The sequence below is a fragment of the Canis lupus genome, chromosome 21 (genome assembly GCF_048164855.1).
Source record: "Canis lupus baileyi chromosome 21, mCanLup2.hap1, whole genome shotgun sequence".
Classification (NCBI taxonomy): domain Eukaryota; kingdom Metazoa; phylum Chordata; class Mammalia; order Carnivora; family Canidae; genus Canis; species Canis lupus.
In genome coordinates, this window is record NC_132858.1 from 4,796,634 (window position 1) to 4,812,457 (window position 15,824).

The 15,824-nt window shown below is 45.5% G+C and overlaps 1 protein-coding gene across 2 annotated transcripts in view; it reads left to right on the forward strand.

Moving 5' to 3' along the window:
• KLC2 (kinesin light chain 2) overlaps positions 1-15,824 on the forward strand; it is a 158,971-nt gene that overhangs the window by 111,643 nt on the left and 31,504 nt on the right. For both annotated transcript variants that reach the window (XM_072789973.1, XM_072789974.1), the window contains exons 6-15: positions 32-123; positions 213-293; positions 3,740-3,799; positions 4,684-4,844; positions 5,212-5,305; positions 11,193-11,273; positions 12,701-12,816; positions 12,993-13,128; positions 14,381-14,485; positions 15,203-15,309. In XM_072789973.1, coding sequence (XP_072646074.1) covers positions 32-123; positions 213-293; positions 3,740-3,799; positions 4,684-4,844; positions 5,212-5,305; positions 11,193-11,273; positions 12,701-12,816; positions 12,993-13,128; positions 14,381-14,485; positions 15,203-15,309 — 1,033 coding nt within the window. The remainder of the gene's footprint in view (positions 1-31; positions 124-212; positions 294-3,739; positions 3,800-4,683; positions 4,845-5,211; positions 5,306-11,192; positions 11,274-12,700; positions 12,817-12,992; positions 13,129-14,380; positions 14,486-15,202; positions 15,310-15,824) is intronic.

Consider the following 15,824-nt stretch of genomic DNA (forward strand, 5'->3'; position numbering starts at 1 on the left):
AAGGTTGTCTTACTAAGGTGTCTCTTTCCAGATCGTTCTCCTGATATTGACAATTATTCTGAGGAAGAGGAGGAGAGTTTTTCATCAGAACAGGAAGGCAGTGATGATCCATTGCATGGGCAGGTAACTTTCCACAGCCCGTCACAGGTAGTGTGTCTCAGAAATAATTCCAGACCCTCCTGGGATTTCATTCCATCCACCTACCCACTTAGGACCTGTTCTATGAAGATGAAGACCTACGGAAAGTGAAGAAGACCCGGAGGAAACTAACCTCAGCCTCTGCCATCACAAGGGTGAGTCTCGAAGGTCTGGGGTATGTTTTACCTGAGATTTTCAGTTTGGAGGTAGGATGGGAGTGGTACATTGAAACCTCCTGAGGTCTTTTTAAAAATTTGCACACAGCCATTCCGTAGAGGTTCCAATACACCCCTTTATCTCCTCCTTTTCCTCCACCACCACCACCTAATTAAGAGTCACTGTTGTTGAGAAGCAGTGTTACTTATAGGAGCATGTTATATTTTTCAGGTTATCTCAGGATAGAAAATAGGTTGAAAAAACTTGTTTTAGAGTTTGAAATAGGTAAGGCTTCCTTAAGAAACAGAATGCCTCAGACATCCCTTGTCCCTTCTCCAGGTGATAACTTCAAATTACATCTTGCCTACCACATATATAGACTCAGTCTTCTCTAGGAGTATCACCATTTTTCATCATTTTAACCCAGAAATAATAGGTTATTGGTTAGAACTGTGGATTTGTTAAGGTCTAATTACATTGGATATAGTTCCTGCCTTAATGGATCCATAACCTTAGAAGCCAAATGCCTCTGAATTGTTTCTCCCACAGATTTCCTCAAGTCACTATTTTTGGTAAAAATAGAGTCCTGGATTGAGACACTTAATACCTGGATTTCTAGGTTAACTTTGGGGTTTTTTTGGTGTTTTAGTTTAATTTAATTTAATTTTCATTGCAGTAGAATTAACCCTACAGTGTTATATTAGTTTCAGATATATAATGCAGTGATTCAGCAATTCTATAAGTTATTCAGTGCTCATCATGATAAGTGTACTCTCAACCCCTTCCACCTATTTTCCCCATTTCCCCACCCCTCTCCTTCTGGTAACCATCAGTTTGTTCTCTATAGTTTAGAGTCTGTTTCTCAATCTAGATTAACTTTGACTGATTCTGGAGTTACTGTGCTAAAGTGTTGGAGAGTCAAAGGAGCCAGAAACTCAGTTTCATTTTTCCCCAGACACATCCTGATTATCTAATACAGAACTAGTCTAGGGACCCCGAGAGAAGAGATTCCCATCACCTGCAGGAATGAAATAAATGTAGGCCAGACCTTCCAAATGTATTGCATCTGAGCCTGGCTTTCACCATGAAACCACACTATGATCTCTCCATGCATCCTTAGGTATCATTGGGCTTAAATGTAAATCCTCAAGACTATGGCCTTGATTGCCTCCATTGAATATTGAAAACTAAAGAGAGCAAGTTTTGTTGTCCTCTGGTATCTAATCCTTGATTGGCACTCCAAAATGGCCTGGGTAAAGCAGGTACCCAGAGCCCAGACATTTTACACTGTTGTACTCGCAATGGGAAGAGACTGAAGGATCACTCTGTATTGTAGCCTCTTCTGTTAAGTTCTTTCTCTTGCTCTGTAACCATGGAGAGACCCTATTTTCTTCCCATAGGGTGCCTCCTAGAGCTTCATAAATCACCTTGCCCCATGGTTTTATATGAACCATAGCTTCATCCAGTTATATGACCAGAGTTCAGTGCTCCTATTAATATCTATTCCCCCAGGGCTCTGGGTGGCTCAGTTAAGTGTCTGCCTTCAGCTCAGGTTATGATCCCAGGGTCCTGGGATTGAGCCCCTGGTCAAGCTTCTTGCTCAGCAGGGAACCTTCTTCTCCCTCTCTCTCTGCCCTCCCCCTGCCTGTGCACGCGCTCGCTCTCTCTCTCTCTTTTAAAGATTTCATTTATCCATTCATGAGAGGCACAGAGAGAGAGAGAGAGAGGCAGAGGGAGAAGCAGGCTCCACGCAGGGAGCCCAGGAGCCCGACGTGGGACCCAATCCCAGGTCTCCAGGATCATGCCCCAGGCCAAAAGCAGCGCTTAAACCCCGCTGAGCCAACGCCGCTGAGCCAACGGGGCTGCCCTCTCTCACTCTCTTAAATAGATAAATATCTTCAAAAAAAAAAATCCTCTCCCTCAAAGGTTGTTCTTTGTTTTTGTTTTTTTTTTAGCTCTAGGCACTTTCCAGTCAGATTACCAGAGATTTAGTAATGGTTCATTATTATTTTCTGTCTCCTTGCACTCACACATTCTTCTCTCCCTACCAAGAATACTTTGTTCTAGATACACTCATTGATTTGCTCTTTTTTTTTTTTTTCTCTGCTATGAATGCCCTCTCAATCTTCCCTCTCCCTGCTTTTTCTTGAAGGCCTGACTCAGCCTTTACTTGCAAGTTAGTCTCTTCCATCTCCAGATGGCAAGTCTATCATTCAGTCAGGAAGTACTTAGGAACCATCATTGTGCCTAGAGTTAGAAACATAAGAGGTAAGAAAGGTCTAGTCCGTGCCATCAGGGAGATCACAGTGTCTGGATACAGACAACATCTAAACCAGCTACTAAAACACAGTAGAGTAGATACCAGAAGATAGAGCTTGGTGTAAGGGACAGCAATGGTGGTCAGGGGAAAGTGACCTACTCTGAGCAGGAACGCTAAGAGAACCCCACAGACCAAATGCTGAGAGATGGGTTTCTAAGAATAAATAGAACACCAAAAAAAAAAAAAAAAAAAAAAAAAGGACACCAAGTGGATTGGGAGAGGATGTTTAGTCAGCAGAAGATACCATATATGAAGGCCCAGAGGTATACAGCAACACACCATTCTTTAAAGAACTATAAGCATTTTCCACTTGAATGGTGGGGGAGGAAGGAGAGATGTTCGGTGGTGAGGTGAGGCTAGACAGGCGGCCCTCAGACAGACATGGGCTTGATGCTGCAGCTTTGTTCTCTGGGCACTGGGGGCCAATTAAGACCTCTAATCTGGGGAGTATCCTGATAAGATTTGCATTTGTAATGATCACTGTGGACTCTGGAGAGAACAAGACTGGAAACTGGTTGGGAGTGTGAGGGTGGGGGCATGGTGGCTGAAGGCCATTGCAGTGATCCCACAGAGATGTGGGGAGAAAGGCCTGAAGGAAAACAGTGGTATTACAGATGAAAAAGAGAGTAGGAGTTAGTGAACACCAGGCTGTGAAGAGAAAGGAGAAGGGAGATACTCTAGGTTCAGACTCCCCTAATCAGGGGGTTGGTGATAATGATACCCAGGATGGGAACACAAGGAGAAGGTGATCAATTCTTGGAAATGCTGGGCTTGAGATGCCTGTGCATATATGCAGGTGGAAATCACTAAGCTGTACTGTGGTTCTGAAGGACTGGAGAATGGGATGAGCTGGAACTGCATGGGTAGCAGAGGGCCCTAGGGAGGGATGAGACCTCCTCCTTCTATCTATGCCCACAGCCCTGGGAACTGCTCTGGTGTTAACCATGCACGTGCCTGCTTCCCTGGTGGGTTTTACATGCCAGAGGGTAAAGGCTGTTTTTTCTGTCTTCGTGTCCTCCCACGATTCCTTACAAAAGTAGGCTCTGGATCACTCTCTTGACCTAATTTGATCACTATCCACAGGTGGGTATTGTTTGAGAACTTTTGTGTGATCTGTTCCTACAGCAACCTAACATCAAACAGAAGTTTGTGGCCCTCCTGAAGCGGTTTAAAGTTTCAGATGAGGTACGACCCCTTACTCCCGAGGTTGATGGTGAGTAGAATTCCCTGAGTTTCACCCTCGTTCCTGGGGTGCACTCTTTCCTGCCACTGGGAGTCAGGATTGCGGGACCCCCCTCCCCCAAGTGAGAGAATAGCTTAAAAAAGGACTTTAAACTCCTTGAGAGGAGAAAGAAAGGCTTTTCATGTATCACCCAAGGTTTCACGGTACCGGGAGATAGGGGTAACGTGGTTATACTTAGCTATAGTATTAGCTTACTAATACTCCGCCCCCCTGGTATGGAGTATTAGTAATAAATCCCATTGTTGTTTAATTTTCCCTCCTGTCAGAAGAGGAACATTGTGCACATCAGCCTGACCTCAGTGGTCAGCCTTTAAGTAACCAAAAATCGGCCTTTAATAGAGAGGCAGTGTCCTCCCTGGGCTCTGACCCACCTGGTGCCAGTTTTCACAGGCTTCTCTTCTCAGTATACTGGAAAAGAGATGGAGAGGAAAACTGGTTAGAGGTTTCTTTGTCCTTCTGTGAGCTCCTCAGGAAAACAGAACCAGGCTGCACAGGGTCACAGTCTTCTGGGTTTTCTTGGACCTGTTCTTTGGCGGAGGTACATTAGCACTTCGGCTTTTCTTCCTCATGCCATGTCCACACAGTGTGGAGTGGTAGGGAGGCCCTGAAAAGGAAAGCTGGCCTCACCACACCCCTGCTCTCAAGATTGGATCACAGAAAGGACACCAAGATCACCCCAATGAGTGTGAAGTTATGGCCTATCTCTTAAGGAGGATTAACTAGTTAAGGAGGCCAGTTGGTACCTGTCTAGGAGGAAAGAGTTGCACATCTACCATAGTTGTTAATAGAGGTAACCCCAAACTCAAAGATTTTTTTTCCCCTACAGGTGGGTTTTGGGCTGGAACATGTATCCCGAGAGCAGATACGAGAAGTGGAAGAGGACTTGGATGAACTGTATGATAGTCTGGAAATGTATAATCCCAGCGACAGTGGCCCTGAAATGGAGGAGACAGAGAGCATCCTTAGCACTCCAAAGCCCAAGCTCAAGTGAGGGCCAAACCTGCTCTACCAAATTTACTCCCTGCATCTCTCCTTTCTAAGCCAAACCAATCTCCTAGACCCCTTCCCCTACTTCCCCTCCATCATCAAGGTGTCTTGGCTCCTCACCCTTGTTGAACCTCCAGCTGTCTGGATAAAGATCACTGTTTTTGCCTCTAGCTGACAAAAGTCCTGATAGTCTGGAGTCCTATGGTCCAGGTCCTGCTTGTCCACCCTCTGCTGTGCCCTTCCTCAGTGGGCATCCTTCACGCCCGGGTTGTCAATCTATCTTGAACACCATCACTACCCAGCTCTCCATGAGCTGCTGCTCTGAGCCTTGGTGGCCACTGACCCTGGCTGTGCTTCTTCGCTGCAGGCCCTTCTTTGAGGGGATGTCGCAGTCCAGCTCACAGACGGAGATTGGCAGCCTCAACAGCAAGGGCAGCCTCGGCAAAGACACCACCAGCCCTGTGAGCAAGACCAATGGCTATGGGGGTCGGGTAGAGGGACCAGGGAACTGTTGGGGCTTAACCCTCTGGGCACTCTGCTCTTGGCTCATCTTGTGACCTCAGAAGAGCAGTCTCATCTTGTTTCAACTTTGGGTATCCTAATCAAAGTCCTAGCTGGGAGCTTAGTTCTCCTTATGGGCATTGCTGTGGCTATTTGGATATTCTTTTTTGGTCAGTTCCTGCCATGACTTGGAGCTTTCCCCCTCAGAATGCATAGTACTTCAAATTTCTCCTTCATCGTCTGTCACATGGTAGCTGGGAGTGTGGCATCCTGCAATTCTGCTTTCCAGGTAGAGAAAGAACAACAAGGAGCAGGAAGCCCACAGGGTCTGTTCAGAGACACTACCTAGTCTTTATTCATAGAGGGGGACAGTGCCCTCAAAGAATTAGGAATTTAGCAGGCAGGTTTCCATTTTGCCTGGTGATCAAGAGGAAAGAGTTGTCTCCTGTAGGACCACAAGAGCGCAACATGATCCTGGGTGATGCTCTGTCCCTGCTTGGGAAGGCTCTCCCTCGCAGTGGATCAGCTGTTAGAGCCTGGGCAGATGCTGCATCTACGTCAGACCCTGCGAAGCTATTCTTCCCCTCATTTACAACTAAAGGGAAGATGTGCATGATTTTAGTGTTTTAGTGTTTATGGTTTACTGTTTCAAGCCCAGAAACTGAATCCTTTAAGTCCTCGTGTTCTTTACACTCTAACAAAGGGCATACAAAACTGAGCTTGCAAATAGGTATTAATTGTGAGGAAATGATACGTGAAGCATGTGAGGCACTCCACCCCCTGAAAAGCACTGTGTCTGCACATGGGCGGCCCCCTGTCCCAGGCAGGTGTCTGCAGACTCTGGTAGCTCATGGGTCGGCTCATGGGCTGCCTTACTGCTCGCTGCCACCAGGTGGGGCTGCCTCCCACCATATCCCTCTTCCTGGTTTTATTTATTTATTTTTTTTATTTTTTATTTTTTTTTAAGATTTTATTTATTTATTCATGAGAGACACAGAGAGAGAGGCAGAGACACAGGCAGAGGGAGAAGCAGGCTCCATGCACCGGGAGCCCAACGTGGGATTTGATCCCAGGTCTCCAGGATCACGCCCTGGGCCAAAGGCAGGCGCTAAACCGCTGCGCCACCCAGGGATCCCTCCTGGTTTTATTTATTTATTTATTTATTAGATTTTATTTATTTATTCATGAGAGACACACAGAGGCAGAGACATAGGCAGAGGGAGAAGCAGGCTCTATATGGGGAGCCCAATGTGGGACTCGATCCTCGGACTCCAGGATCAGGCCCTGAGCCAAAGGCAGACGCCCAACCACTGAGCTACCCAGGCATCCCCCTCTTCTTGGTTTTAAAGTGCACACACAGTGAGGGACGCCTGGGTGGCTCAGTGGTTGAACGTCCGCCTTTGACTCAGGGCGTGATCTCAAAATCCCGGGATTGAGTCCCACATCAGGCTTCCTGCATGGAGCCTGCTTCTCCCTCTGCCTGTGTCTCTGCCTCTGTCTGTACCTCTCATGAATAAATAAATAAAATCTTTTTAAAAATAAAGTGCACAGTGAGCACTGTCTGGCCCTAGGACAGAGGCAGCAGGTGGTATTAGTGAGGAAATGTGGGATAGAAAACTGCAGGGACATCTGGGTGGCTCAGTGGTTGGGTGCCTACCTTAGGCTCAGGTCATGATCCCGGGATCCAGGATTGAGTCCCGCATCAGGCTCCCTGCGAGGAGCCTGCTTCTCCCTCTGCCTATGTCTCTGCTTCTCTCTCTCAGTCTGTGTCTCTCATGAATAAATAAATAAATCTTAAGAAAAAGAAAAGAAAACTGTGGTCCACGAGCAGAATCCCTCCAACAGAGAAGCCTCTGACATGCTACTTGTAGACCCTGCAGTCTGATCCAGACCTGAGGCCTCACCCTACTGTTTATGTGGCTTGCAGCTGTTCTTTCTCAAAGGGCTGCTTGCTGAATGGCCCTGCTGAATTGTCAGTGTCCACATGGACAGATCATTGACCACTACAGCTAGATTCCTTCTTAAATATAAATATAAGGGATGACTCTTCTAGAGAGCAACCTGGGACCTGGATGAAGGAGAAATATATTTCATAGTGTCCTAGGAATGCAGAACGAGGAGTATTGTAATAAAATGCAGTTAAATTATTAATATATAATGAATGCTCAGTAAAGGCTAGGGATCATTGTTATTAAAGTGATACAGTGTTTTATACTAATGAAGGTATTTCTGGGTTGACAGAACGGGTCTGTAAGTTCTACTTTAGTCTCAGTTACATGGCTAACATGATTTAGAGGGGAAAACCACCAAAGCTCTGAGCCTCAAGTGCCTTAGAGTTGGCATAGCAGCCCAGTTAGCTCAAAAATCAATTGAGTATCAGTCTTTACAATATGATGGCATAAGGGTCCCTGTCCACACATAACATTCATTTGAGGCAAGACGGGACTGGGCCGAGAGCATGTTCTCTGGAGTCAGACTTCTTTTTTTTTTTTTTTTAAGATTTTATTTATTTATTCATGAGAGACACACAGAGAGAGAGAGGCAGAGACCTAAGCAGAGAGTAGCAGGCTCCACACAGGGAGCCCGATGCGGGACTCGATCCCGGAACCCCAGGATCACATCCTGGGCTGAAGGCAGGCGCTCAACCGCTGAGCCACCCAGGCATCCCCTGGAGTCAACTTCTGAGTTTGAATCTTGACTCCATCATTTCACTGACTGAGTGATCTGGGGCAGTTGCCAGGCCTTCATTTCCTTATCTATAAAGTACCTATAAAAAGCACATGCCTTGTAAGGCAGTGTGAAGATACAATGAGAGAATGCAAGTCAGTTCTCTAGTGTGGTGCTTGATTGATAGATGGATTGATTTATTACATGGAAAGCATGCAGTGAACGGAAGCTGCTATTGCTCTTCTCATTATAGTCTGTTAAAACCCTTTCAGTTCTGGTCTCCTGAAATTGCTAGAATCTAGATGTCTTTTTAGTGAGTCCTTCAAATCCTGGTTCTGTTGGCTAGATTTCAAACTTGCCTAGCTGATTCTCTGTGATATTTCTATTTTGAAGAGCCCCATATGTCTTGATGTGGATGTGGAACTTTGGAATCCTTTAGTATGAAAGGCACTTCGGGAACTACAAAGCGAGGCTATGCTTTTACACAGAGAACTTCCAAATATGTTAGGGAAAAAATACTAAGATTGTGCATATGTAGGCAGGTGTGCACATGCTATCCAATTTTTATTCTCTCTCTCTCTCTCTGTCTCTCTCTCTGATTTCTTAGTGTTGTTATTTATTTTTCTTAATCTTTTTCCCCCAAATTTCAGAGGATTCAGTTTATCACTGGAATCAGAAGGAATTTCTGCTGATACAAATTATTACAGCTGTTGGGGCATCTGGTTGGCTCAGTTGGTTAAGCTTTCAGCTGAGGTCATGATCTCAGAGTCAGAAGATCGAGCCCCCAATGGAGCTCCACACTCAGGGCATAGTCTGCTTGGAATTCTCTCCCTCCCTCTCTGCCCATGCTTGTTCAAGTATGCTCTCTCTCTCTCTTTTTCTCTGTCAAATAACTTTTAAAAATTATTAGCATTGTTGAGTTTTCCCAAGACTGAGCACATAGTAGCAAGGTAATTTAGTTTTCCAAGTTGATAGCAATAGGCTTTGACAATGCTTCAGTTAGGGAGGTCAAGAGATAAAGCCCTTCAGCCAAGACTGCCTGCTGCTAAAAGTTGTTCCATTGCACAATAAATAATGGTGTTACAGACTACAGACTACAGACTTCATAAAAATGATAGCCTAAAATACTACCCCACTCTGCTCCCCCTCGCCCGCATAGGGGCACTTTCCCTTCCTCCTGCAGCATCACCCCATGGGCAGAGTAGAGTGCTTTAGACTGCTAGCATCTGCCTCCAGTACTACACAATTAGACACAGCTACTGCACAGCTGGTGTTCTGGGGTGAGAGAAGCCCTTCGTATTTGTAGAAATAGAAATTGGAGAATTGGGAGTTTGCTTCTAATGGGATTGTTTGGAACATCTGGTAGAGTCAGTAAATAGCCAGCAGGTTCCCTCTAACCCCAATCCAAGTGAAAGTTGTTGCAACTTTACCATGGAAACAGTTCTGTCACAGGACTTGACAACAGGACATACTACTTTAAAACCCTCCAACAAAATAGTGTTATTACCCAATTCATTCTCTCAAGTCTGTTTAATTCATTTGTCATACTGAGATCCAAAATTGAGTGAAATCATCTTCAGTCTTTTTTAACGATTTATTTATTTATTTGAGAGAGAGAGAAAAAGCATGCCTCTGTGTGGAGGTAGGGTGGAATGGAGGGAGGGAAAGACTCTCAGGCAGACTCCTCACTGAGTACAGAGCTTGACACAGGGCTCTAATAAAATAAAAATAAAAAAAAAAATGACACAGGGCTCGATGCAGGACTCCATTTCACAACTCTGAGATCATGACCTCATGACTCTGAAAACATGCATGATCTGAGCCAAAATCAAGAGTCGGAGCTTAACTTACTGAGCCACCGATGTGCCCCCATCTTCAGTCTTAGATCTGACTGAGACTCCCACAATTCTGGACTCTGTTAACATTGGTTATTCATATAGATAATGTGAAATGAACTAGCTATGTAATCTGAGGTAAACCATCTCAAGATCTGGAGTCATAAGGTGGATAAAGTATGTTGGTTTAATCTTGTAGATGGTTTAGGGCAGTGGTTTTCTACCAGGGGTGATTTTTGCCTCCTTCCCAAGGAATATTTGGCACTGGCAATGACTAGAGACATTTTAATTATCACACCTGGCAGGGGCAGTGCTGCTGCTGGCATCTAATGCATAGAGGCCAGGGATGCTGTTTAACATCCTGCTGTGCACAGGACACATCTCCCACAACAAAGAAGGATCTGGCCCAAAATGTCAACAGGGCTAAGGTGAAAAAACCATGGTGTAGAATATGACAGAGGGCCTACTTTTGTTTTGCTTGTTCATAAATTTGCCAAGTGATCCCTTGTACTTATAAGCCCAGTGCTTCTCAGTACTACTTAATTTACTCAAAGGAAGGACATTGAGTGATTAGGAAGAAGTAGGATATCTTTGATCTTTCCTGACTCCCTGGTCTCCAAATAGATTCACCAAAGCTAATACCTTCCCTACATCTAAGACCCACAACCCTCAAATTCCCCTGACTTTGACATTGACATCTGCACAGCCAGAAACAATATTAGCAAAACCGAAAAATCTAGCTCTATGTATCGGTATTTACAAAGTAAATTTTTAATGTTTATAAGAAATACTAGTAAGAGTTGGAAACAAAGAGATTAATTCACACTTCAATGGCCTAGCATTGGGTATCTTTTTGCTTAGTATATTCATTTGTTTTGAGGGTTTTGTAGACATTTCTACCAAGCAAGATAAATTTGGCTACCACGGATGTCCTTAGTCTCAAAGTCAAAGATTCTCCCTTCTTCTTAGCAACTTCTGACAAGCAGAAGAGGCCCCAAATGTCCATCCTGGGTAAGGGTGTTTACTGCATCCAGAGTCAGAGACCTTGTGGATCCCATATAAAGCTGTCTAAACTTTGAGCTTCTCTTACCTGTAACATCTTGTGAGAGTCAGAACTGCTGGGTTCTGCATCTCACTGTGTTACAGATTTAACAATTACAGAAATAACTGACCCTTGTGGTACTTGGTTTTCACAAAAACATGCTCCTTATAAGATGAAAATTCCAAACATTTTATGAGGTCTTCAAACTAAGTGGAAGTATTTTAAGCTTCTTAGGGACCTAGAAAACCAGTTAGAATGGTAGTTATTTGGATTGGTGATGACTAATTATTATAATTTTTGCAGATGGAATTGGCTGCTCTAGAAAAAGTCAAATCTGCTTGGATTAAAAATCAAGATGACAGCTTGACTGAAACAGATACTCTGGTATGTGCCGCTCAGTCCCTTGTCTAACATAGTTTTTGTGCCTTTAGAAAAAAAGCCAAAAGACCTTCAGGACCACCCTGGGAATTTTGCTTACATCTGTAGACTTGTGAATGTCCTGTGTTCTCTTTTCTCCTGGAATCCTTACCCATGAAATGTAACCTACCCTGAAGACCAGATCATTCCCCAAATTAGCAAACCAGAAATTTCCCCATTCTGTTCTTTAATTAGATCTGATTAAATGCTAATTTAGATAACTTCTCACTATCTGTCACCCTTATTTACTTCTGAGAGATGATAACCAGCATCTTCCCCTGAAAAACCATTCCTTCCTCCAATGTGGCTCCTAGAATGAGCAGGCAGCCTACATGTTAAATTTCTAAGTGATTATTGGTCAAGTCCTTCCGCTAAGATTGTGGAGCTGCCCAGGAGGGCAGGCCAAGCCCTAAAGAAATGGAATGAATTGCCTGAGGTGCCAAATTTAGACATTGACTCCTCACACATTTCCTGGGCAGCTCTAGTACTGAGCAATGAAGATGCAAAGGTGAGAACGCCATGGTCTCTGCCGTCAAGATGCCTCTCTGCGGGAGGAAAGCCAATCTGTGCACACCTGGTGCAGAGGCTCTGTGAAGGCCCAGTGAAGGACAGTGATTCTGACTGGAGGGGGACGTCTAAACTGGGCCTCTCAGAATATATTATTGGAGGTTAGCCATGGGTGGGATGGAGCAGAGAACCTTAACCACATACCATCTGGGGATGTACAATGCATTAGCCTCAAGTGAGACCTGGTGGTTGAATGGAGTCCAAGAAAGAATGATTTCAGACTTATGTTTTCTATAATAAATAATGCTACATTAAAGATCTGGTATATAACCATACGTTAGGCTTGATATGAGGTTAATTTAAAACTTGCTGTCCAAAAAATAAATAAATAAATAAATAAAACTTGCTTTCCATTTGCACGTTATAGTTCACCAGCAATCTGAAAACCCAGCTTCCACTCTTGCCCAACTTTGGTTCATACTGCACAGAGGTCATTTCAAAATGAAATTCCAATCATGTCACTTCCTGATTAAAATTCTCCTTCCTACCTAAAGAGTCCAGATCATCAATCCAGGTTTGTGTGTTGACACATAGCTCATAAATGCAGAGGACAGATAGAATAGCAAGAGACAGTACCCAGCACAGTAGGTATACTCAGTTAAGTTAAACTTGTGCCCAGCACAGTGGGTATACTCAGTTAAATTAAACTTTCCACAATGTGGAAATCTTCCACATTGGGTAAGCTGCAGAACCATGTGCTTCTGAGGAAAAGAGAGCAAGTGACTGACTTTCTCTGTGATGGTGATGGGCCCCTTCAGGACCCATGAGGCTCCTAGGTGGTCATTGACAGGGAAGTAACCCTTGCTGTTTCCTTTCCTCCATGGCAGGAAATCACTGACCAGGACATGTTTGGAGATGTGAGCACAAGTCTGGTTGTGCCAGAGAAGGTCAAAACTCCCATGAAGTCCAGTAAAACGGATCTCCAAGGTTCTGCTTCTCCCAGGTACTCAAGATTGGAAGAAAATTCTAAAACATGGGGTAGAATTAAAGAACCCAAGCAGATAGTGTGAGGCTGTGACCATATTTAGCAGAGGCTTGTGGCCTATGAAAGAGTGAGACTAGCAATGGCCTTGGGGTCACAGGGGCTACTTAACTACCTCCTTTCCACATCTCTGGCAGCAAAATGGATGGGGTGCACACACCCCGACAGAAGAGGAGCACGCCCCTGAAGGAGCGGCAGCTCTCCAAGCCCCTGAGTGAGAGAACCAACAGCTCTGACAGTGAGCGGTCCCCCGACTTGGGCCACAGCACACAGGTACCCCATTGCCCCTCAAGGTAGGGACCCTCTGAACATCCCTAGACCTTGACTTCTGTTTGGTCATCTTCCTTGGGCAGTTAGGCAGAGAGGAAAGGAGGAATGGTTTGAAGTGTGTCTTGAAGACAGATCTAAATCAGAGAAGTCTAACGTGTTATTACTACTAGCGTGGAATTCGCTTTGGTGCTGATCTTTAGGGAGCAGAGGAGGGAGTGAGAAACAGCAGCATTGTTACAGCCTGCCATCAGCCCCAAGTGGCATTTCCACACCTTGTTTGTTCTGCCTCCATCAGACATCAGTCTGGAGATTGTGCGGTGAATCAGTTGTTCTAGAGGACAGCAACCATCAACATCTCATTGAACATCATTCACCTGGGCTCAGATACCTTAAGCTCTACTGTGGGCCAGTGATTGTGATTTCAAGCTGGGAAATCAATACTATTAAAATATTTTGATTGAAAGACCTAATAGAAAAAAAAAAGAAAAGAAAAAGAAAGAAAGACCTAAGAGTAGGCTGGAGAAGCAGATGAAACCGGACCTCAGGAATTATGTTTTTCTGGAGGCCAGTGAATGTGCTGGGGGCTTGGAGAAGGAACCTTTCTAAACTGACATACCTCACACAACTACTCTTCCTCTAGAATTAAGAGGAAGCCTGTTCATTTACCTGATAAATAATACCATCAAGAAGAAAGTTTGTGTCAGCGTAGCTTCCTGAGTTTGACGCTCTTACATAGCTGAAAATGAACTGGAGACCAGAATAGCCTGTGCCTGGGGCGAGGTGTCGTCCTTCTTGCTAATCACTGTTCCTAAAGCACCTTTTGTTCCGTGCGACAGTGGGGCTCCCCACATAGCACTCACTGCTGTACTCCTTGGTTCTCTCCCCACTGCCCTCATTTTCATTTCTGTGAGCACCTGCTAACTGCTACCTCCCCCCTCCTCTCCTGGTTCTTCATGCTGTCTCATTACCCTTCAAGGATACTGACTACCTTTCTAGTTTCATCTCCCCTCCCTTTGTCAGGACAACTGCTGTGCCTTTGTTCCTGGTGTCTGCGTGTGTTCTCTAAGGACTTTCTGCTTACTCTTTATCCTCCTTTCCATTTTGCTCTGGCCAGTGGGATACTGGATCTCCTCCAGAAATTCCTAGTATTTGTTTTCTCTGAATACCCCTGCTCCAGAGATTCTCTAACCTAGTGTATCGTTCCCTACCCTCAAGCTCCCTGGGGGCTGTCTGACAGGCACTTCTGTCCTTGCAGATTCCAAGAAAGGTGGTATATGACCAACTGAATCAGATCCTTGTATCAGATGCAGCCCTCCCAGAAAATGTCATCCTTGTCAACACTGCTGACTGGCAGGGCCAGGTAAAGCATTAAAGATGGCAGGGCTGGGGAGAAGAGGTTCTGGGGAGCAAGAGGCAGGACATGGAGAAATAGGAAAATGATCCCCATGTCTCAGCCCCTCTTCCCTGAACTCAGCCCATAACTCTGGGCTCCTGTCCCACTTCTGTCACTCTCTAGCCTGTGGGACCTCATGTCACTAACTTTCTGTACCTCAGTTTCCTCATCTGTGGAAAAGCAACTGATCCTACCTTCCTTCCAGGGTGATTATGTGTGGTTTTCCTGTCAGCATAACAGAATAAAGGTATCTTAAGAGGTACGGAGTGCTATAAAATGCCAGAGGTGGCCACCCCTAGTTGCCATGAAGGCAATTCAGAAGAGGCAGAGCCAGTCCCCTCTGGCTCCTAGTGACCGCTGTCCATCCAGTTAGATCCTGGTGCTAGAATCCCTCTTTCTAGCAGCCCTGCCATCTGGAACACATGCTGCAGAGACAGCATTAGAATCTAAAGATTCCTTAGCCTTCCCACATTTCCTGGTTAGTATATCTGCAGGGGGCTAGCCCCACCTTCTCCTCGCTGGCAGCCAGAAACCTGACCTCCTTTGCCCAGCTTTGGTCTGGAAGACAGAGGACAGGGCCTTGCAACTCTAGCCGGGCCTTACTCTCCTGATGCCTGTGGAGGAGCTGCGTCCCTGCTGCGTGGCCTCACCTGTGTCCTTGCCCTTTCCTTCCCTGCCCCCCAGTACGTGGCAGAGCTGCTCCAGGACCAACGGAAGCCTGTTGTGTGTACCTGCTCCACCGTAGAGGTCCAGGCCGTGCTGTCTGCCCTACTCACCCGTATCCAGCGCTAGTAAGGGCTCTACTTATCTCCTGCCCTTTGGGATTCCCTCTGACCTCATTCTCCTGCCCTGACTTCTAAGCAATGACAGGACTGCCTGGCCTCATCAGACCAAAAATCCTCGGTCACTGTGTGGTTGGGCAGCAGCAGGCCATGATGTTCTGATGTCCCTGCTGGCCCCCAGAGGTCAGGGTGTGAAAATGTCATTTTCCTGCTCTCCCTGCCTCCCTACCTGGACTCCTTAACCTGCTGCATCTTCTTCTTAAACCCAGGATGAAGAAGATCAAGGAGAGAGAACCAGGGTTTTACATTTTATTCTCACCCTTCTATCTGTGCCATGCTGCTTGGCATCCAGAGTAGATCTTTCTCTCCCCAGAACCTCCCCCAGATGGACTGGGAGGCCCTGCCAATGGGAATGAGAACTTTGGGCCTTCCAGGCATCTGGGCTCATGCTCACTGCTGGGCCCTGGCAGCACTGCCAAATTGTCTCCCCTTAGCCTAAGCTAATTCTTCCTTGTAGATAATTA